At 38.0% G+C, this 23,734-nt stretch overlaps 1 protein-coding gene across 3 annotated transcripts in view; it reads left to right on the plus strand.

The window, feature by feature from the left end:
• Window positions 1-23,734, plus strand: part of tab2 (TGF-beta activated kinase 1 (MAP3K7) binding protein 2) — a 55,985-nt gene that overhangs the window by 17,168 nt on the left and 15,083 nt on the right. For all 3 annotated transcript variants that reach the window (XM_014968606.2, XM_014968605.2, XM_014968607.2), the window contains exon 2: window positions 23,275-23,466. In XM_014968606.2, coding sequence (XP_014824092.2) covers window positions 23,365-23,466 — 102 coding nt within the window. In that variant the 5' untranslated portion in view covers window positions 23,275-23,364. The remainder of the gene's footprint in view (window positions 1-23,274; window positions 23,467-23,734) is intronic.

Consider the following 23,734-nt stretch of genomic DNA (forward strand, 5'->3'; position numbering starts at 1 on the left):
TGGAAGCAAATGAGGCTGTGAACTATGCAGACAATAGTTAGTGAATGGTGACTAGAGAAAATATAATTGTTGCATTAAAAATGGACTCAAAAATAACAAATTATTTATATTTTATGACAGCTACTAACAGTTATTTTTAATAATTGGTTATTTTAAGATAAGATTGAAAGACAAAAAAATTTGGCGGATTCTTAAAATTTTTCATTTAACCACTTAAGCATTTTATACAATATTAAAAAGAAATTAAAGGATGCATGTTAAACAATTCAGTCCCCTTTTTAAATAAGAGAATACACATTTTATTGACTAAAATCCAATAACAGCATTCCTTTAGTGAACACTTGATTATTTATAGCAAAGGATGCAACTAAAAAAATCTTAACATCAAGATGTGAAAGACTCAGACCTTTCTGCTGGTCTTAACATCATTACAGTGTAGGGCTGATCTGTTGATTCATTTTTGAATTAATTGATTAATAATTGGATAGCAAAAGGTTCTGTTTTGTTTTACAGAATTTGAAGCAGGTGAAACAACCACTTGAGGAGTTCTTGGTAGAATAGATTTGCAGGCAGCTAATTATTACTTTTATCTAATCTATCTTGTGCAGAATGTATATATTTTTTTACCAATTTTTCATAAATACTGCTTTGTCAATTTTACTCTTTCAGCAAAGTGCCTTTTTCGAGTTTTACACTCCAGTTAACGATTAATTGATTACTAAGTTAGCCAGTGATCCAATTGATTAATCACAATTAATCCGATTAATTGTTTCAACCCTAAATATTTCTTGAATTAGAAAGTATTAGTGTGAGATGCAGGCAGTGGTGAACCTCAGAGTTGTGTGTCGGTTGATGAATGTGTGAACGACTTCCTGGTGAAGGTGGGGCTGTGAATTGGGATTGACAGGGAAGTTATGTCTGGTATTTATGACTTTGTGTATCAAGGACAGGGTGTAGTTAAATCAGCAGACAGCACACCAGGTATTAGTCAGAGTACAGACTGATCTCATGATAATTAGCTGCAGTGGGGTTGGGAATTGTATGAAAAGTAAATGTGTTTCACTTTTCCTAGTTTTTTTTTGTTTGTTTGTTTACCATCAACGTCCAAATGAGTCAGAATCTGAGCTCTTATGTTGACATGGAGGTTTACTGCTGTAAAAATGGTCTTAAGATGTGACCTGTGTACAGAAGAAACATGCAGGTTTACCGCCCACAGTCCAAGTCTACAATCCTGACAAACATCCTTCAATTCAGATCTTTGACTGTAATATGACAAAAATGAGTTGTCTGGAGTAGGAGCATTGCCAGACTCTGAGTCAGTCAACCTTTAACTGACTTTAAATTTACCCTTCCTGTTCAGTATTTCCCACCGATCCTACAGTCTGATTGATGGTCTTTTACCTTTGATTAGAAGCAGCAGGGTGACTTTTTGTCCTTTACATGCAGGCTCCAGGCGGATCTGTCAATGAATGACAGTTTTCAGTAATTAGCCATCATGCTGGTTTTTCAAATCAGCTGTCCTTAAGTTGGAACTTATTTATTTAATGTGGTTATTATTTTGGTAATGAACTGATATTTGGTCCTCTTTTTTTAGTGGATAGTGTTTAACTTTGTTCTTTATATTAAAACATAAAGTTGAAAATGTTACTAAATCTTAAGGACAACACAGTTCGGGTATTCTCATGATCATATTGTTAAACCTTACTTGTATTATAAGCTTTATATCTTTCCTTTTTACCTGCTTCATTATGTTCTCTTTAGGACTTTTTAAGGATTCCTACTGGGTAATCTCTCTAGATCAGCGCTTCAGCGCCTGTTTGGTCTGCACGAGGACTCACTTGAGTGCATTCACACCTGCGGACCAACGGGGGAAACAAACTGTCAGATGCGAATACACCCCAAAGTCAACTCCAGGTGTTTTCTGTCAGATTTAGGACTGAGATGTCTAAAACCTGGATCTGACTCTGGTAAACCTGTTATTGTGGGATTTACCCGTGTTTTGAATCACTATCCTATTGAGAAACCCATAAAGCACATTTTTATTCAAAATGTCTTTGTATTCCAAAGAGTTATTGATTGATGCCATGCACTGTAGCAAGGCTTCTGGGGCTTTTTGTATCACAAGTCCATAACCACACTTAACAGACACAGCACATGGTCCTAGTTGAAGCCCCATCAAGCGCTAGCTGATTGCGTTTATGATGGTAAGGAAAAAAAGATTTTTCCAAGGGATTTTTTTTTTTTTTTTTTTGCAAAAAACTGGTTTGCATGTAGATGAGTGATTTATACTGAGACTTGTAGATCTCAAGATGCAACGTAGGAGTGCACTGATTGAGGTTTTCTGGTCGATACCAATTTTTTGTCTAAATATAGCAAGAAAGCTGCTCAATTGGCAACAATGGGGTGACTATTAACTGTGAATGTACAGACATGACCTGGTGGGTCAGTCTGTCTGTCAAACCTGTCCCAGGACAGCAGAAGAGGACCTCTGCCCTTTGCTGAGGCAGATAAGATCAGTGGATAATAAGATTGGTTTCACATGCAAGTATCGGTCAATCACTGATCTCTCATAATTAAGAAAATCTGCGGCAATAACTTGTTACACCCCGAAGGTAAATTGCTGCGGTTTTTCAACATAGAGCTTCAAAGATTGTATCGCCTCCATTGCCATCCTGCTCACTGTGCATGTTGGCTGTTCCTAACTTTATAGACTAATGCTGTTGCTCCTCTGTTTGCTTTATGTTCAACCGGTACATCGCCTTGTTCCACGACTCTGCATTATTGCAGCCATTACTGCTCTGGACCTGCATACTGTGGTGTAACAGGGGTACGCAGACTTTAACTCTCCCATTCTGTGTCGGGTCCTTTGACTTAACCGCAAGGCGTGAAGAACATACGGTACATAAATTTCAGATTAAAACCATGATCTGAAAGAAGCTACATGTGCACTCAAGAGAAACAGGAAGTCATAGAATACCATTGAAACGTTTGTAGACATTCAGATCAACTAAAGTAAACTTGATGGTTAAGTTTTGTTTTGGAATTAATGGTGTAAAGAAAATAAATGCCATCAAGGATTTCATTAAAAGCACCTTAAATTACTCAGTTGATTTTCTAAAATTGTCATTGTAAGATTATTCTACCAGATAAGATGAGTTTGTTACACATCTTTGTTCTGCTGGGCTAAGAAACAAATAAAAAAAACTTGCAGATGTAACTATTTTTATCAAACAACCTCCAGGGCCGTTGGTGATCTTAGTGTCAGCCTTCTTAGCTAACACAGCACACCTTTATCTGCATCTTCATCTCTCTTTAGTGCTCAGCCGCATGCTTCACATTATTCTGCCTGTCAGAGGAAGAGCAGATATGGAAATACCACAGTGCAGTCTGACCAGTTGTTACACCAGTTACACACATCATCAAAAGGTGTGAATTCAGTGGCTAAATTATTAAAAGCAGTTGGTTATACAGGCTAATGCTAATTAGTTCTGCAAAAAAATTTTTTGCAACTTTATTATTGTTGCACTGACTGGCCACATTCAGTCACTGAAAGAACTTTTTGACTTGTTCTTGAACTTAAGCCAACATTAGTTATGCACGTAGCATTCATTCATGTTAATGCTTTAGAATGTATTAAAAGCTATTAAAAAGTACAACTATTTTACCATCAAATGTAGCCAGATGAAACTTTTCGAAAATGTGCCAAATCTTCGGTGATATTCTGCTAATGTAAAAAAGAAAAACGCACAATTTTGCAATAGCTGTTTTCATTAAATAAGATATTAATTTAAAATCACACATCAATAAGCTTGTTCACGCAATAAGTCAATAAAACTGACGGTGGTGGATGTAAACTGTTACATATAACAGATGTATACTGCTTCTGGCAGTTTAACACCAAGGTTACAAAACAGAGTAACCCTGGATTTGAAAAGGTCAGTAATTCTCCTGTAGTGCAAACATGCAGGGCAGCATAAGCTAACATATTAGCAACTTGTGATGACTGGCTGATGGCTAAAGACTGATGTGAAATAGGTGGTGCACCAATAAATCGAAGTCTTGTCCAACGATCTTATTTACCTCTGCAAAGGCAAGTCAGGTTTTTCAAAGAACTGTGATTGGCCAGAAAGCTACAATCGCTGCAACCCCAGCATGAAACACTGAAACTATGACCACTGCACCTCCATCTCTGTTACTCCACTCTGTTTATTAGTAAATAATTAGTGGCTACTGCCGCTAATAATAAAACAAGCAAAGGTTACTAAATGGAGGGTCCAGAACAAGGCTGAGAATTAGAGCAGAATTAGTCAGAACCCATAAAAGCCTGCCCTGCTGACTCGGGTTGATGGGAAAATTACCAAAAACTGAACTTGGCTGCTGTTTAATGTATTTATATGGACTGGAAAGCTGTTTACACTGTAAAGTGATGTATTTTCCAATTAATTATTTTACTGGATTGAAACTACATACTTCCATAATGTTCACTAACACTTAATGTTATTTTCAGCACCGTTTTACCATACAAAAAGCAACCAATCTGTTTTCCACCTTTAAAGGCTGCTAAGTTGTCTTTTGTTTTTTTTTTTTGGTTGGTTTATCTTGACTTGATATGACTTTGTTGTGTGCAGCTCTCCTGCTAATCGGTGCTTCCATTCTGGCAGCTTCTTCTGCATTCAGTGATGGGAGGCATTTAAAATGGCAGGAGTGGAGGGAGGAGAAGAAGTAAAAACACAGCCAAATGATTTAATTTATATTTGTCAGGATAAAAAAAAAGTTAACAAACAGTATGTTAGCTTTTTTTTCTTTGTGATGTAAGCTAACTGGGGCTGCAGCTAATGATTAATTTGGTAATCGATTATTCTGAGGATTAATTGGACAAAAACTTGGCACATTCTGCAGATTTTTTTTAATCAGTTAAGCCTCTTCTACACATTAGTAATTCTTCAGAAGATGCAAATAAACAATCTAAGTTTAAAAAAAAAAAGAAAAGAGAAGAAAACAAACATTTTAATTCCTGAACTGCAGCAACAGCATTCATTACTTTACTTACTTCATGTGTGTGGCTAAAACCATGCCACTGGAGGAGTTCTGTGTAGAATGTATTTACAGACAATGAAGGGTGTCTCTTTTTATCTCAGAGGCATAATGTATATTTTTGTACAGTTTTGGCTTATCTATCACTCGGAGTGTTTTTTCTATAAATGACCATTTTTTTTAACAATTAATTATTTCAGTAATGATTCATCATGATTAATTTGAATGTCTGCTCTAAAGATAACTATGTAAAAGCATACATAGTTTTGTTGAATAAGATGAGAGCAGAAGTGGTTTTATTTCCCTGCTAAACTACAATAATACTATGACTCATTTCATCTGGTTTAGCCTCCTCTTAACCAACCATCTTTAACATATTTTTCCTATTAACTTAAAACTGCTCTTAAAGAGCAAACCTATTTGGCCCAGACAGAATGCCAAGGTAAGGTTGTTTTGTCAGATTTTTTTTTTTTTTTCTTTTTGACTTGGTAGTAAATTCAAGCACCCAAAGCAAACATGATGTACATCATTATTGTTGTTGTTTTTCTCTGGAATGTGTTCCCTTTACCATTCAGCTGTTTCTAACACAGCTGGACAGGCCAGCGTGAGCTGTGGTGGGGTTAACACCAGAGTGTGAGGGAACAGTTGCTGACTCGTGCCTTTTTGGGATGTGTGCTATAGAAGCGTTTTCTAGCAGCTCTACTCTCCCACGTTCTCTGCAGGGATTTGTCAGCTCTAACCTTTACCTTCCTTGTGATTTATGGAGGTAGAATCTGCACTACTGTAATGATGGCCACCCGGCGGTCTGTAAAACATTTGTTTTCCTCTGAGCAAACGATCCTCTTTATATATAAAAACAAAGTGCGTGTTCTGGAAATGGCGGCTGAAAGCCGTCAGAATGGAAAGCAACCCCTACATGTAGCAAATGTTTCCTGAAATTTGATTTGGAAAATGGAGTTTATAGATTATATGGTGCATGCTCAATGAGTCTCTGTCAGGGCTTGTCGCCCGGCAGTTAATGTTTCCACAATGTAAGGAAAAACACTGCACAGGACTCTGCTGAAAACGCCATCGCTATGCACTTTTAACTTATTAATTTCTGACTTTGTAAAATCCTCGCTCCGTGTTTTTTCAGTCCGGATTTTTTTGCAGGCAGCAAAGCAGACGATTAGTGGTTTTGAATAAAACGTTTGATGCTGAGGTCTTTCTATTTTAAGCTCAAGCTTTGCTCCTGACATAAAATGTCTAAGGAAAATAAAATGTGGAGGGGCTGGGGGTGCCCAGAAGTATTTTTTTTTTTGTGCAGAAGGTGGATTGTTTACAGTCTAACTAGACTGCTACACCTTTTGCTAAATGGGTTTCTTTAGCCTGATTTATTTATCAAAACACTTCTGATGCAAATATTTTTTAGGACAAACTCCCAGTTTAAAGCCTCAGACAGTCTTTGAAAGTAAAGGGAAGTAAAAGTAGGTACATCAATTAGATGTTGCTAAAGTGATAATACATGTAGATTATCGAAAATACCTTTCTGCTTTGGGCTCTTTGCAAACAAATACAACATGTTGCTTAATGGCTTCATCTTCTTTCCACCACTTTACCTTCTAACACATTTCATACTGCTTTAATCAATAAATGTCACCAATTATGCTTATACCATACAAAACCTGAATGCCTAGTACTAATTTAGCTAATTGCAGTTTAATTTACTTGCACTTTATGAGGCATTTTGCCCCTGATTCACACTAATGGGAACAACCTGCTGAAGCCTGGCAAATAATTTTAAACTCTGAATGCTTAAATACCTGAGAGGGATTTAAAAATGTCTGTAAAGCTTCAGATAAGTCCAAATTAATTAATCTACAAGTGATTTAATGCTATTTAAATTTATAATTAAAATAAATGTAAAGAAATATGAAATAAAATTGACAATAATGAATAAGCGTATTTGCATGCTATTTAAATACTAGGTATTTTTTTACAGTTCAAAATTCAACCATTTGTTGAATTACGTTTTCTTCCATTATTGTTTGATGTTTGATGTCTGCAATGTTGAAATATTTTGATTTGCTGGTTGTGGTTGATTATCCAAGTGAATGCTGTTCTTTTGAGGAATACTTTGGATGAAGAAGACCCGTCTGTGATTGGCTGGTGGTGTGACTTATTTACGTCAACTTCCTAGCGCATGCCAAGAACACTTATTTAGTGAGCATGTGGGAGATGTGCTCACATTGATATCACTGCAAAGTCAGGTTGGTGGAACAAATACAAGGTCATACACAGAAAAGAAAGTGTCCACTGTTTTTTTTCGGGGGATTTTTTAAGGTAGATGGACAAGAAATCCCAAAGAATGACACATGCTTGCTGCACTAACGCAGAATGCTAACTCTACGACGCTAATGTCTAACAGCAACTTTAGACGGTCAGTAAAACTATCTGCATCAGTGAAGTAGTAAACCTCCCAGATGACATAAGCTAGTGCTATTTGTTTAAATATTGACTTCACGGACACAAATTGTGCAATTACTGCATCATGTTGTTCTACTGAAGATGCACTTACCACATCTGAAGTTCCAAACACATGGATTTTGGGATTGGATGAGTCTTTAGAAACAAATAAATAGATCATTCATGACCAGGTGAAAACTTGACAACACTTGAGGCTTCTTCATCAACCTGTGATGGAGCTGCATATTAAAGCTGCTCTGCAGAAACTCCAGTTGGGACAAATATCCAACACTGTCAGGAAAAACTAAGACTGTTGCTGAGAAAGTTGAGTGGAATACAATCAGAATACTAACGTAGACCATGTTGTACTGTTGAAATGCAGTGTTGTATTTTACTGCATACATATGGCATTCATTTTGATTAAGCTCTGGATGGGGATTTGGCATCAGCAAATGCATATTCTTAAATATTTTGGATCGGTACCTATGAGGTAAAAATCCTAATCTGGGCATCCCATCTTATACATATAACAGTATTTCAAAGTTATTACTGTATTTATCCAGATTGATATTTGATTTGAGTGGAATTTAGCAGATATTTTATCTCATTAGAATCTGTTTTTAGCTGAATCTTGCTCTTTATGCCTGTCAGTTTAAATCACACACTCCTTTGAAGCGGCCTTGATTTGCTCAAATGCAAACTAGGCTTTCTCATGTCATTTAGTTTCAGCTGTGTGCAATATTAGTAGCTCTTTTTTACTGAGAAACGGCTGTGAAGATGAGCCTGTTTATGCAGACATGGACGTTGACATTGTCCTTTTCACAAGGACAAACAGATAAGGATGGATGGATATTTAGTCTTGAAGTTATGATTAAAATAGATGAGAAAACCTGAAGATGATTAAGGTTTTGCTGTTTCTGGTTGTCTGTTCCTGAGCCAGTAGCAGATCCATTCCTCCGTTTCTTTCCTGTTCGTTTTGGCCGATAGTCCGTCTGCAGCACTAAAGGTTGTCCAGCAGAGATTTGAAGTGTTATATGAAATTAAATGTAAGGCTGCATTCTCACCAGTCCTGCTTAGTCCACTTTAATTAAAGTCCAGTCCGTTTGCTTCAAAAATCCATAAACATAAAAATTTTTAATCTATTTTATTTAGTTGTCATATATGTGAATTTGGAACACTATGTTATATCTTAATGGGTATTCAGTCAATTATAGTGTTCAAGTGATAGTGATAAAGTCTGATGTCTAATGTATTGGACTTTGCGAATCTTTCAGTAGAGGTTGGAGATTGGAGTTTACTTTTTTTTTTTCTCCTGAAGCTCTGTTTTAAAGCATTATTTGAGCTGCCAGCAGGAATGAAGACCAGAGTGTATTTTATTTAATGCTGTTTCAGAAAAAAAATTCTGTGTCGCCCAGGATCATTCGGCCAGCCAGGCTTTTTAAAGATATCAGCCCAAAAACTGCAATCAGTGCATCGCTATCAACAAGTTTATCGTTTTATCCACTAAATGCATAGAAAACATGCAAAGATTTTCCTCATGGCTGAGATGGGAATTTTGACCTGCAACTGATGGGCTCCATCGTTGAGCTCCCAGATTCTCCAGAAATCTCAGAAGCTGCTGGATGAACTGAACAATCCTGTTTTGTGTCGCGCCCTCAAGATCTGTTTTCAAAAGGAGGAAAGAATAAAGTATAGAGGAGGAGGGCAGAGCAAGCCGGAGGGGAGGTCACGGGTGAACTGAGCCGGGAACATGTTCACTGCAGCAAGTGTCCCACGACTTCAACCTCTTTTTCTCAAAGGAACAACCTTCCCGCCGCAGCCACGGCAGATCATTTCTGACCCCGTTAGTAGGAAACAATTTACGCAGAAAAACAAAGTGTTGGATAAACTGCGCCCATGATGCAGAGAGGCCTGGAGTGAACCGTGTTTCCAAAAACCTGCCAGTTTTCCCACAGTGCCGTGGGAGGGGCTGGTCAACCTGGAGAGCTGCTGCTTTTGCCTGCTTCCAATCAACCACCATCTGCTGGCTGCGGCGCTGAAGAATTTTTGATTTCCTGCGCACACACACACACATACTCACTCCCCCACCAAGCATACACACATGCTTCCACACAATCGCTCTGGTCCCCCTGTGTTTAAATGGTGGGCAGCTAAAAGCATAGCAGGCAGTCGGCTCTGCGGGTTGTGGGAGGCCCAGAGTTTAGCACAGTTAGGGCTCTGCACATAATGTTTTGTTTGTTGCTTTTCTGCCAGCATTGCCTTTGAACAAAACAGCCTCAGCTGCTCGGTAAGCTCTGACTGCTTGGGGAATGTCTTCTCAAGCAAATCAGAGGAGTCCTTCGCTGAAGATCAAATCATTTATATTCCTCTATGATGTTAAAAATAGATCTTCTATTTACCGTAAAGATTCTGGTTGTTTAAGACTTTATTTTAAAGAGCCACAACATGTTCATTGAAGGAAGTTGAGTTTTATCCCACCTTTTGCTGAGACATCTGACATTAATATGGTGGGAAATCACTTTGATTCTGTGGCTCAGATCTTTTGGGGGATTAGAAGTGCTTTTGTTAAGACTAGTCTGCTGAGTGAGGTTTCCAAGCATTCCTGTGTTCTAAGGGACAAGCTATTGTCTGTGCTTTCTCAGTCATTCAGTCAGAACTAAATGTAGCAAAAAGGTTTCCTCTGGTTGCATTCTTAAAAAGAAAAAAAAAGTACATTTACAGCTAAGCTCCAAATTATTCACCCTGGCAGATTTCAGTTTAAAGTAGTCTTTAAATTTGACCAACATGTTTCTTCTGGAAGTAATATTAATGTTTAGGAGGATCCCAGTTAGAGTCCTGACTTCAATCTGATAATCAGCAGAGAGAGCTAAAGATTAGGGTGATGGCAGTGAGGCCTTCCACTCAAATGCCTGAAGTTCATCAGTGACAAAAGGGTCAACACCAGAGGAAGTCTACAAAATCAAACTGGTTAGTAATTATAAAGGGTTTGATTAATTAAACATTGAAAACTATATCAATGATTTTTGATGCAGAATTTTTAAATTAAAATCTAAATGATTCTACTTTTTTTTAATAGTTGTATCATCTTTTAAGAGAAAGACTTTCTTACCAGAAACAAACTGCTTGGTGGAATTAAAAAGGGTTGGATTAATTTTCTGCTTGTCACAACTCAACTCAAACCGCGAGCATGACAAACTTGGGGTGTTGATCCTTGGACTGAGTTGTACTGACTTCTTTCTATCACCGAGGCTGTTATTTACTGGAGACAAACAAATTTACACTCCCTGAATCTTTTCCACATTTTTTCACATATGATCACCAACATCAGTGCATTTTATATTGCATTATTGGTGGGAGGAAAAGGATACATGGATTTTAAAGATTTGCATCTGCAATCAGTCGGGATATGCCAAAAAATCAATTTGTATAAAAATCCCAATTCCCATTTATTACGATTCAGAATCGATTTAAAATGTAGCAAATTTGATTTTAAAGGGGCAGTATTATTTGAGCTTTAAATCGGGTTATAACATTATTCCCTCATCACAAACGTACCTGGAGTGTTGCTTTGATTCATGCATGTTTTATGAATCCTCTAATCTCTATGTAAAACGCCTGGGTGGACATAAAACCTACCTACTAGGGCTGTTGTAAACGAATATTTTAGTAATCGAGTAATCTATCGATTATTCTTACGATTAATCGAGTAATCGGATAAAAAAAATTACAAAATGAAATATTGGTAAATCTGGCATAACACCGGTGTTACTATCAGATATCAGTATCAGTCCAATTTTTCATATTTGAGCATCCCTAACAGTTGCTTTTTTGTAGTTTAGAAAACTAACCTGTAACAATAATAGCTCACTTTCTAAGTTAACCAGAAGAAAAGTTATAGAAAAATCTGAAATTCTATTGAATTTAATAACAAAGAGGCAGGCTCACAAATATGCTTATAAAAAATGTCTACAATCCAGCTTTTAGTTTAATCTTCAGTGAGTTTAATAGATTAATTAAACTCACCTTGCCACCTAACCTGTCACGCTTTGGGTTTGAAAATACGGGAAATGCCGCCTGGAGTGGGAGGAGAGGGCGAATGAACGAACGTAAGATGGGGTGGAGGGGAGGAAATAGACCAGCGGACTGACGAACCGTTAGACCGGGGGACGAACACGGGGGGAAGCAATACGGGATATTTACGACACCTTCACTGGTCACACTCAGAAACTCATCTACCAGCCATGTACGATGCGCTCCGCCACCCGTTTCTTCAGACCGGGATATGAAATTTATTGTGCGGTTCGTCGGTAAAACTACATTTACACGGTAAGCATCAGCTACTCAGCCGCCCGCCCTGCTCAGTCTATCCGCTCACCTCAGCGCTCTTCCCGCCGTTCGCTTTCAACGAGCAGCCCCGGAGGAGAAATGCTGCCGTACTCCAGGCATTCCCCCAGTCATTTTAAGGATGCTTATTGGTTCCCCAAAAACGATAAAAAGTCGGGCATTATCATCAATCAATAAAATCCCCACGGGCCAATCTTGAAGACTGGACTTTATGCCGCTGAGACTTAGCTTTTGTCAACAACTCAGAGGCGGAAGTGAGAGCTCCGCGCAACGCAAATGAAGTCCCGGCCGGAACACGGTGCGCTAAATAATAAAACATAAATTAACGAAGCTTCGAGGCAGGTAAATTTTCCTCGAGGAATTTTAGTAATCGAGGTACTCGAATCATTCGAGGAATCGTTTCAGCCCTACTACCTACAGTTTCCAAACTTCTGCCTCTCAGAGCAGCCCTCACTTAACTCCTCCACTCAGCTCCTTCAGACTAGCAGCAGCAATTAGCAAACACCTGGTGTATTTGCTCATTATAGGAACTCCTTCTCAGTGAAACACTGGTAAAAACGTTATTAAAGGGTTAATAGAGGAGCCATGTTGTGATGACTTCCTGAATGTTTCTGCCACACTTTCTATATTCTTGTGAAAGGTGCATTAAAACTTGTGTGAAATCTTAATTTCAGGCTCATGCAGTAGCTAGCTCTGTACATTGCAGTTGCGTTGATGTTGATTTCTACACTCGTGCTTTGGTTGAAGCATCAGACTCAGATGAGCACTATTGATTCCTAACGATACACGAGTGGCTGCAAGCCCAGCTGCTTCCTCTGCCAATTTGTCTCTTTGTTTGTTTCAAACTTTCCTGGACTCAACCACAACACTTAGTCAGCAGGTCCTAGCTGCTGGGTTGCTGCAGGGAAATCAGATGAGATGCTCACTGTTTACACTGTAGGTAATGTTTTAATTGAAGTTGGTTCTTTTTCTGCTTGACATGCAGCATTTAGGAAAGTTTTTTTTTTTTTTTGTCTTTAATTCAATCCCAAACAGTCAACTATTCCAGTCTGCACATGCTGCAGATACAGTGGTGTGATATTTATTTTTCTTTTCCATTGATATGTAACTTCTTTGTTTACATCAGTATGTTCTGTAGAAGACAGCTCACAAGTCTAATACCAGGTTTAAAGTCAATATTCCTTTCCAAAGGTTTGTGTTCCCTATCTATTAAAGATTGATTTTAGGTTTTAATTCCTCTTCAGAAGTGTTCACTTGGGAGTGAATGAGTTCATTGATGGTGGATGGCAGGCGTTGTGAGTGGAGCTGTGGGTCAGCGCCTTGGCTGTGTGAATAAAGCCTGAGCAAAAGGAAGCTTTGTCTCTATCAGAGCTGGCGGTGCAGCGCCTCCTCAGGTCCCGCTCCACCGCAGCCCTCAGGGACAGCAGGGCCTAATCTGCCAGCTTCAGTCGGCTCCTGCATTTCAGTGCCAGGCAAGCCTATAATTACCTGCAGTGAAGAGGTGTGTGAGTATATGAGAGAGGGGTGTTTTTTTTTTTTGGAGGTTGGGAAACAATCTATCCACATTTTTGACCTGTAATTGGGCCAGTTGTCAACGAGTAAATCTTACCCACTGCTCTGCAGTTGCCAGGCCATTTGAGTGGACTCTTTAGACCAGATCACTGCTTTATGGTTAACAGAGGAAAGCAGAGAGGGGATCCCCACAGCGGCCTGTAAACAAACAATGAAAAGGTCCATTAGTGGAGGGTGCACAAAGATGGACAACAGAAGCTTGGACAGTTGAAAGTTGAAAGATTTGCTGTTGAAACAAAGGGTCCACTGTTAACATGTTGACTTGCGTTTTCTGACAGAAGATGTTGGTTTCCATCTTGGACTCCGTTTCTGACAAATTCTAAAAAATCTTGTTTGATCTTGGAGTGGTCAACTTCCTCCCTATTTTCATTTGCAGTTTAAGATATACGGGGGCTTCACAGCCAGTCAGGACTCCTTTGAAAAATAGGTTTTTAATTTCAGTGGGACTTTTTCTGATTTCAATAAAAGCGAAGAATAAAAAATATTAACTAGAGATGAACTCAGGATTTATGGACCTTCCTGTTCTCTGGTTTTTGTAAAGTTGTAACCTGCAAATATTAAGGCTACATTCACACAGCAGGTCATGATGCTCAATTCCATTTTGTTTTACTTATTATTTTTGCATAGTTGTTCGTACTCCTAATTAAGTGCGACCCCAATCAGACTTCTGTGTGAACAGTTTACAAACCCAAAGCGACAAAAGAATGTAGACGTCTGATGGAAACTTTGGATGGAGCCGTTTAGTGACCAATTTTAAAGTTTATTCAGCAATGACAATTGACAGTATCCTCACAAAATCATAACTCAAAGGAAGTTAATGAAAAGAAAGCACAAGTAATTACAGCCTTTTGTTGAGCCTGGACTGCAGCTTCTGTAGAGAAGCCTGTTTGGATGTGGAGTGGGAGCCAAGAGTGGTAGGATTGTGATGTGACGTGCTTCAGTAATACAGACTTCTTTCATAAGTTCATAATTAGACATTTTCAACCATTGCTTACATCTGGATTCACCATGTCTGGCTCTGGTGCAGGATTCTGATGCATGTCTCGCATGAAAGTTAGATAAAATGCGACCTGACTGCTCCGACTGCAGACACTTAGTATACTTATCTGACTTATTTCTGCATATGGAAGTGGCACAGAGCGGATTTTCAGGGGGTGAAAATATTTGAATTTATATCAGTCAGATTGTTTGTGGGTCGCATTGACCTGCTGTGTGAATGAAGACTAATTTATTTTGCTGAATTTAATAATCCACTAAAAGTGTGAGAACAACATTCAAATCACACAAGGTGTTTTGTAACCACTGATTTATTATCATTTCAAAATCAAATGACAGAACTGTGGAGTTTGAAGCATCTTACATTTGAGATTGACATAGCTAGCATTAGCAACTATAAACATCAGTCTCCATATATTTCCGACTGTATTTCCAATCTAAATCCCAGATTGTCAACATGTTCCTTAATTCTTGGAGGTCGAACATTCAAAAGGAAACAGAGCAACTTTACTGTGACATGTTGCCGTCATCTGCTAGAGTCAAACTCTCTTAAAAGAACATCCTTAATGAATGAATTAATGAATGATCTAAAAATCCTTCAATTCTGGCCAATATCTCTACAACAATTGTCCAAATGGTTATGTAAGCAGCACTGCTGTGATGTTAACATATCAGCTGCTCTCTTTGAATGAGTGAGTATAATCTTGTAGTAGCCTGGTTGCTGTATAGCTTGATAAAACGAGTTTTGCCGGATTCACATGGCAAGATTTTCCAAAACCTGTGAGACCACACACCTGAAGATGAACAGGTTTGATCTTACAGTGGGTGGTGTTGAGACACACAGCAGGAGCAACACACCACACTCAGATTTCATTCAAACTTTCAGATGTTTGAATAGTTTCAATAGGATTGGTTAGATTTCCCAAACAGTTCAGAGTAAACAATCATGGCCAACTGGGAAGAAGCTTTGGTGATATTTTGTGGACTATATTTAAGAGAAAAAAACAAAGCAATTTAAAGTGATGTTTCTGACATCCTCCTTTCTGGTTCGCCATGACAGTCGTTCATCCTTGTGTTTTTTAGATTCCTCTCAGCGTTTCCCTCACTTCACTTTCTGGTTGGCTAAACGTCACATTCAACAGGTTGTGCTCCCGTTTCTCCTCAAAGGACATCCATTACTCTGTGATATTGGGGCCAAGATAATCCAACATGAATATCCCTTATTTTAGATGGGAGCAGACTTTTAACACACCACACACACAGCAGAAAGATCTCCTGCGATTAACTTAAGAGTCTTCCTGACAATCGGGTGTCATTAAGATTGTCATAAGGGGGAAGAATTGACATAAAAGTCTTGCTGTGTGAACTAGGCGTAACGTGACTGTAACGACAGAACGCTTGTAAATAACAGCATGCCACATGTATTTTTTGTTTCTAAAAGGAGCCTGTTCCTATTTAAATTCAATATGAAACTTTTAACTCAGAGCACTTGATAATTATTATTATTGTTATTATTGCAGAATTTATTTCACTTTGAGTCGTCTGGAAATTCATTCAGAAGTAACAAACCGGAGAAACTCTCATAAACAGTGTAATCCCTGTGGAGGGCATGGCTTTATGGCCCACTTAGGTTCTCATTACAGTTAGGTGCAGGCATTGGGTATGAGTGTGTGTTTTCTTTTCCGTCCCGCTGAATGAAACATTCAGCTCCTGTTGTTTTTTCCTAGCTGAAACATGAATGTCGGTCCAGCCTTCAGCCGCCCCCTTCCTGCTCTTCTTCTTTGACAGCAGCTGAGGTGTGACTCCTCCCACTGTCGGCTGCAGGCGGATGTTTGTTGGAGCCGGTTCACAACTTTTCAGTTGTGACACTTTCTCGCAGATAAAACAGATGCTTAAGACAAAAACTGGAAGCAGGTGTGATTGGAGGCACACTTCTGACTTTCCTTTCGGTTTAATCTTCAGCTTTAATATCCTCCTGGATTTTTTCAGTATAATTCCTAGACGTTCCGCAGCTGAAGTCGATGCTGGAGTCTTTTGTGGTTTTTCTCTCTGCTTCATGAAGCGCCAATCAGAATACAACGGAAACAGGAAGAGCTTCTTGTGTCACAATGTTTTGATTGGCATGTTTGAACCTCCCACAGGAGGCTGATTTGAAAATGTGCGGTTAGGAGAAAAAGTGTGACAAGACTGAAAACATGGCCATCATGCACTTGAAGCGCTTAGAGACAGCTCTGCTCCACATCAGACTTCTCTGGTTCTCATCGCTTAACCCTGTGGTGGTTGAAGAAGTGAATTTAATTCTGCGTCATGCAGCCAGATCATTTCCCTCTGAGTTGGGATTTTCTATTAGGATCTGTGAAGAATTTGAGGCATAACTGGTGCAGCGCTGCGGAACTGTACAGTCTTAAAAAGTTGTGGTTGTTTGGGCTGGCTTCCAGATATGCGTACAGTTTATTTCCTGAGAGCAGCAAAGCTCACTTTGCTCTGTTTCCATGAAGGTTACATTGCTGAACTTTGGTTTTCACCAACTCTTCTTTAACTTTGAAGCTTTAGATGTGATCCATTTGAAATAAAAAAATTTGGAGCTGGATTTTATATCTGCAACTAATGTGATCAAAGCTCATTATAAACATTAGTCTCAAAGTAGTCTTCTAGATAATTTAGACCATCACCTTCACTTGGAGACTTCTATAAGCTAGCATGTTCCATCAAACAAATGCAGAGTTTGACAGCTTAAAATGATCAAACTAGAAACGTTGTAGCAACGCCTTCATGTTATCTGCACAAGTCAGCTCTGGGTCAAGTTGTTCCATTACCAATGTAAGAAACATTGGTACAAGTTGATACTGAAAATAACTTTGTGTAAGTTGTTGCTATTGGAAGAAGATTTAAAGAAGAAGGACATGGCAGCACTTGAGTATAGTGATGCATCGACCTGATTTTAATATCTGGAGCAGTCCAGATATTGAAAAAATTCAGGTATTGTGACAATGTGCCCAATCCATACAGCAGTGGTTCCCAAACTTTTACTTCTGCGCCCCCCAGTGGTTTCCAAACATTTTCTGCGCCCCCCCGATGGATTACTAATGGCTGTCTGGTTGAAACAACGGGTGGGGGGGGGGTATCGACTTTTTTGGGGGCAAAGTGAATGTACGTAGCTGAAAATAAGACACCAACATCGGTAGCCTACAAGCTACTTGTTAACAAGCTTAAGGTTCTGTATTGATATTAGCTAGTCATCTTTTAGCTAACATTACCTTCATCCAACAGCTTTACTCAACTCAGTCGGTTAGTTTGGAGGGAAAAACTGTGAAAAGTTCTTTGCGTTTTGCTGGTTTGTTGCCGTGATTCTAACACAAACCTATGTAGCTCCACACAGCAGCAGCAGTTCTCCTTCACAGGTGGAAACCCAGCACGAGCGTCGTAGCGCTCATGTTGCGTTTAAAGGCAGCTCGGAAAAACAGGTTACAACATGATAAAAGTGACAGAGGACACAAATATGAGAAGTGTGGAAGCCCCTACTGTATCAAATTGACATAGTTATAACAGAGAGTTGGCCATTCTAAGGTAAAAACCCAGCGCATACAGTGTTCATGTTTTGTTTTGTTTTTTTCATCCAGACGGCTTCCCGCGCCCCCCCTACAATGACACGGCGCCCCCCCTAGGGGGCGCGCCCCACAGTTTGGGAACCTCTGCCATACAGAAATATCTATTTTGTCTAATTCTATGCTTTGTGCTCTGAGCTTTATCATTTATTTTAAATTATATTTAGAATTCCTAATTTCACTTTCGGAACCATTTGAAAGATTTGTTGCAGTTAGGCCTGTCGCGATAAACGATAAATCAATTAATCGCACGATAAATTAAACCTATCGACCTTATTTTAATTATCAGCTTTATCGTCTCTTCCTGCCTTTTTTTCTTTTCTTTCTGTTGATGCCACTGAATAAAAAAAGGCTCAGCTCTGGTGCTCTCCACTGACCCTTCCTTCCTCATTTCCTTAGTGTAATGTCCAGCGCACACGACACGAGTTGTCGGTCGATTGTCGGCCCATTTCCTAAACCTAAGACCACACATTAGCCGACAGAAATCCTACGTATAACGGTTCGACTGGGTTCGATCATGCCGTGTGGTGTCCAGCCACATGGGCACAAAATAATGACTTCAAGTTCAGTTAACTGGACTTGTAATTTTAAAATCAGGCATTAATCAATGCTTTACTAGAATCTACCTGTGATGCATGTGGCTAGAGTCAGCGTAAAGTCCTGACTGAATGAAAATCATTCTAACCTATTTATGTCACCTTAACGAAGAACAGCTGAAAAGTTACCGGGTTTATCAACTGCGGTAGGGTCATTGACATATAAGGATTTCCACAGAGCTAAATTAAAAATGTTAAAAATATTTATATCCATTTCAATTACTAGAATATTTGAAATGTTGTGCATACAGAAATCATAATTTCACATTCAAATTAGACCTTTTCAAGGGTTTTTTATCAATATGATTTGGTTGTGGTCTTTAAAAATGTCATGTGGTGCGACCGTGATTCATCTAAAAATAAGGTATTTTCCATGATGTACTAAACATTTGTTTTATAAGTTTCCATTTATTTAAGGTTTTTAGAAACAAAGTTTTTAAATTTCTTTTTATTTTTCTGGCAATTATGACAGTTTTCACCCCCAAAAAACCTGCCAAGTTCCATTTGTAATTGATTTGACCAATATTTTTCTTCACCATTTCATCAAAATGTGTTAAAAAAATAAATAAGTACCAGTCACTTCAGGATACTGTATTAGTGGTTAATTTTTATGCTCCAGATACTAGATATTCCATTTTGAATTCAATAAATGTACTTTTTTAATCGGTCGCACCACATGACTTATGGTCGCACCACATGATTTATACAATAAACGTAGTCCAGGAAACTGGTCAAAATCCTTTTAATACATGAAAATAGAATTACATTCAGTTACAGTACATTACAAAATAACACAAATAGAACACACCAATTTAATTTGCCTAAAAATTAATGCAATAATCAACTTTGTAGTAAACCTTTCAAACATATCCCTCATTAAATCAGAATGTAAAGGAGACTGCTTTAATTTCCTAATTTTATATAAAAAAAACTGAAAAGACATTTTCAATCTCCCAAATGTAAGTACATTAATGGAAATATAATAATTCAGTTTAAGTTTAACCATTTTAAACAGAACCATGTATGATAAGTAATGGTTTCAAAACGGAAAAATTTAATGAACTTAAAAACCATCATATTACTCTTGGGTAGAGACGCTCCGATTAAGTTTTTTCCTGCCGATTCTGATCACCCATGAGGGCCGATCACTGCCAATCACCATTACTGATCACATGGATTGACTGTTAATTTTTGGCTCTAGGTATAAATGACACCATGTGATCTGGAAAAATGGAACCATTTTACCAGATCAATTGGACCGGTGGGACCATTGGTGGCCGATTGATCAGCACACTACTACTCCTGGGTACTTTAATGCCCAAGTGAACCAAGGAAAATGCTTATTTTCAGGCAGTTTTTAGAACCAGGCATTTGTGAACTTTGCCCAGTCTTGGCTGTTCAACTTGGAACTCTATGAGGTTTTGCTGGTTCAGGTTCTGATGAGCATGTGACCATGTGACCAAGTTCTTGTCATCAGACATGTCGCATGGTGCTGACTTGATCTTCTTCTCTCACATCTTGAAGTACCTGGCCCATATATGGTACTTCATCATAGCTCAGTTTGATGACAGTGGAATCTAGTAAAATAGATAAAAACAATAAATGACAAAATACATGCTATAACTATTCCCGTAATGTTACATGTTCCATTGTATTTTTATCATACAATACAATGCAAAACAATAATAAAACTGTACAAAAACCTATTCTGGAAATAATAATACAAAGTATTGCTTTTGCATTTGAGTCTTGAAATCAAAAATAAAAACACAGAAACTCCTTTTCAAAAACATAAATGTATCATTACAACGGTCGCACCACATGACATTTGGTCGCACCAAATGATATTTTCATGTTCAGTCATTATCAACCGGCAAATAATTTGCCTCCTTAAAAAAACAACCTAGCTTCAAACATAAGGCAAATATAACATTTATAATCAAAACAGAAAATAGTAGGTATATTTAAATATTAATAGTTTTTTGGTGGTCACACCACATGACACACAAATATGGCAACTACATACCTACTGCTAAAAGTGACACTTTTTCTGAAATTTAAGAAAAATAAACAAACCTGTTTGCTGTCTCCAGTGATTCTTGGCAGACTGTTGGATGATTCAACCTCCTGTTTTTGACTGGATTTCAAAATTTAAGTCCAAAAATGGGAATTTCTTGTTGGTCGCACCACATGACATTTTGTTAAATGACATTTTCGGACAAAGTTCATTTAAATGTTAAAATGGAATTATAACTAAAAATTCTTTGAAAATTGGTACAGGATGAAGAAAAGACTTTGAAAATCATGCCAAACAGGAAAGAAAATACATTTGAACAGATTTAGTGTAATTTTAAATACATTTTTGAAACACTAATTGAGTTTGGACAGTCGCACCGCATGACATTTTGACCCTTCAAAGACCCCAAAAATGGCCAAAAAAGAACAGCTTTTGAAAGGTTCAATAAAGTGTCTATGTGGGAGATATATTACATATTTATGGTTTCTTTTTATGAGTTTAAACCTTTTTTTAACTGTAAAAAGTAGAGCCGGACAAAAAAATTGGGCGTCACGTCTTTGAGCCGGTAGCAATTTGGCTCCAACTCCTCTCTGTCATTTCTATATTCTTTGCACAAAATGTGCAAAGGATTCTGAAGGGCAATATAGTATACAGACTTCACAATTGGCACTCTGTTGGTTGAATGCAGTATTTATTTTCACTTTCTTGGTTAATGTCAAGTTGTCATAACAAAGACATTTTGAATAATGTCAATTTTGAATTAAAAGTGTCATAATTTGCCGAATGACGCTTTATGACAACAGTCATAAACATTCATGAAGGCTTATTCATGTTCATGACGGGTGTTTATGACAGTGTCATGTTAGTCTTATTCAACCCCCTTCAAATAAAGTGTTGCCTTTTATTCAAGTACGTTTTTTGTTAATGGAGACTGAGAATCCATTAACACTGGAACTGATTCAGTTTATCAGTTCCAGTGTTATGTGTTCTTTTGAAAATAAAGTGTATCTATCTATGGCAGGAAATTGCATGCATTATTAGCCATTTCCATTAAATCAATGTCAAAAGGTCTTGAAACAATATTATCGTTTATCGAAATAATTTTTTAGACAATCGTCCAGCAAAATTTGTTATCGCGACAGGCCTAGTTGCAGTTTATTTTACATGTTTGACCAAGGTAGTCAACTTATTGTTTTAGTTAGTTTCTTTATTATTTATTTTCCATTAACTTTGGAAAATAAGTTACACAGTCAGTGTAATTTGTTACACTAACTGAACAAATTATGGTTGTTTTTAGGTGTTGACCAAGTTGGTGAAGTCTTTGGTGTATTTATGTGTGCTGTACTAGTGCAGAGTTATCAAAAAAATTGTAATTCAGTACATTTCTGTCTGTGTTTAAAAAAAAGAAATAAACATTTTAAATCGGCTTACCTGTTTTTCCTGTATTAGCCGATACTAAACCTCAGATATCAGTATTGGAAATGAGAAAAGTGGATCGGTGCATCCGTAATTAGAAATTGTATTTTTACTGATTGTTTTGTTGTGTTTTTCCCAAATCAAATTTTTTTAACCTTTATTTTTTTCCTCACTAGTCACAGTTTAGAGCAGGTCCAGGTGAAAATGGCCCAGTATCGTTCTCCACAACAATCTCCTGGTGCATCACTAAACAATTGTTTCCTTTGTGTCTCTGAAAATCCTTTCTAGTTATTGCTTCTGGATTTAGGCCTAGAAAATGTATCAATATAGTGATTAGGGCTGTAGCTCTCATTCCTCCCCAGAGATTAAATAATTGAAATACGATGTAAATACATGTACGCCATGTAAGTATATGGCGTACATGTATTTGGCGTATATGCTGTTTGTTTTTACACATCTGTGGCAGACTGACCTGAGCCAGCTGAATCAGCAGCTTCTTTCTCTTTGCCGCTGGTCAGACGGCGTTGCTTTCTGAGCCGCTGCTGACCAGCAGCACACGGATTGGTTCACCACTGAGCTTCCTCTGGAGACAGGAGGCTTTAGTGTCGCACATTTCACCCTTTCCCTGCCTGCACAGCCACAGCAGCATGGTCCTCCTCATTCCTGGTTTTCTGCTGAGTTTGCTCCTTTTCCGACTCACTCGTATATCGTGCGCTGCCTGCTTCAGATTTTCCTGCCCTGACCTTGATGGAAACCAATTGTTTTGCAGAGCAACTTTATTGTTGAACTTGAAATCAAAAAAATATGTCCATACCAGACTACTGTTCGTCCTCCTAGTTTCTTTAATAAGTAAATGATGATGTTAAGAGGAGTTGGAGCGGCTGGTTTCCTGTACAGTCAGTCAGAGGTGGTTTCCTCCCTCTGCTTCTCCTTTATTAAGGAGCTTTGTGGGGAGGAGGCCCTCTGACATGAATGCAGCCTCTTCTCATCAAGCCTCTCTGAAATCTTCTCATAAACTCCAAGACTTAATAAAATGGATGGCCACTTGGACAGGCTCATGGAAAAACTCTTCAGCAGTTTGTTCATGCAAAGGTTTCTTCAACTACAACTGTAAACATACTGCAGCCATGTGTGTGTGTGTATATATATATATATATATATATATATATATATATATATCTTTTTTTTTTCTTTCGTTTTAATATGGTTTAAATACCATTTGAGTTTTTTTCTTCTCTCTGTCTTGTAGTTGAGATGTTCAGGATGAGGGTGGGATTCTGTCACAGCTGATGCTCCAGTCTGCTGACCTAACAAGCGGTCCTGACCTGGCAACATACGAATGGCCCAGGGAAACCAGCAGATTGACATTCAGGTTTTGCACGACCTGCGCCAGAAGTTCCCTGAAGTCCCTGAAGGTGTCGTCTCTCAGTGTGTTTTGGAGGTAAAGAAGCTTGAAATTACACATAATTTAAAAAAATAAAATAAAACACAAAGGAAGTTAATGAAGTTACAAAATGTATTGAAGTCAATAATGTATTACAAAATACTAATTAAACATATTGAATTTTATTTGCTTAGTTATTTATTGGATGGTAAAAACTGATGTTTGATTGGAAAGTTGTTTAGAAAAAATAATAGTATCCAAATATTAAACTGATAGTTATCTTGTCATCATATGGTTCGAAATGATCAAGTTGATCATTTTAAGA

This window comes from Poecilia mexicana, unplaced genomic scaffold (assembly GCF_051168715.1).
Source record: "Poecilia mexicana isolate PSO_F unplaced genomic scaffold, ASM5116871v1 scaffold_21, whole genome shotgun sequence".
Classification (NCBI taxonomy): Eukaryota; Metazoa; Chordata; class Actinopteri; order Cyprinodontiformes; family Poeciliidae; genus Poecilia; species Poecilia mexicana.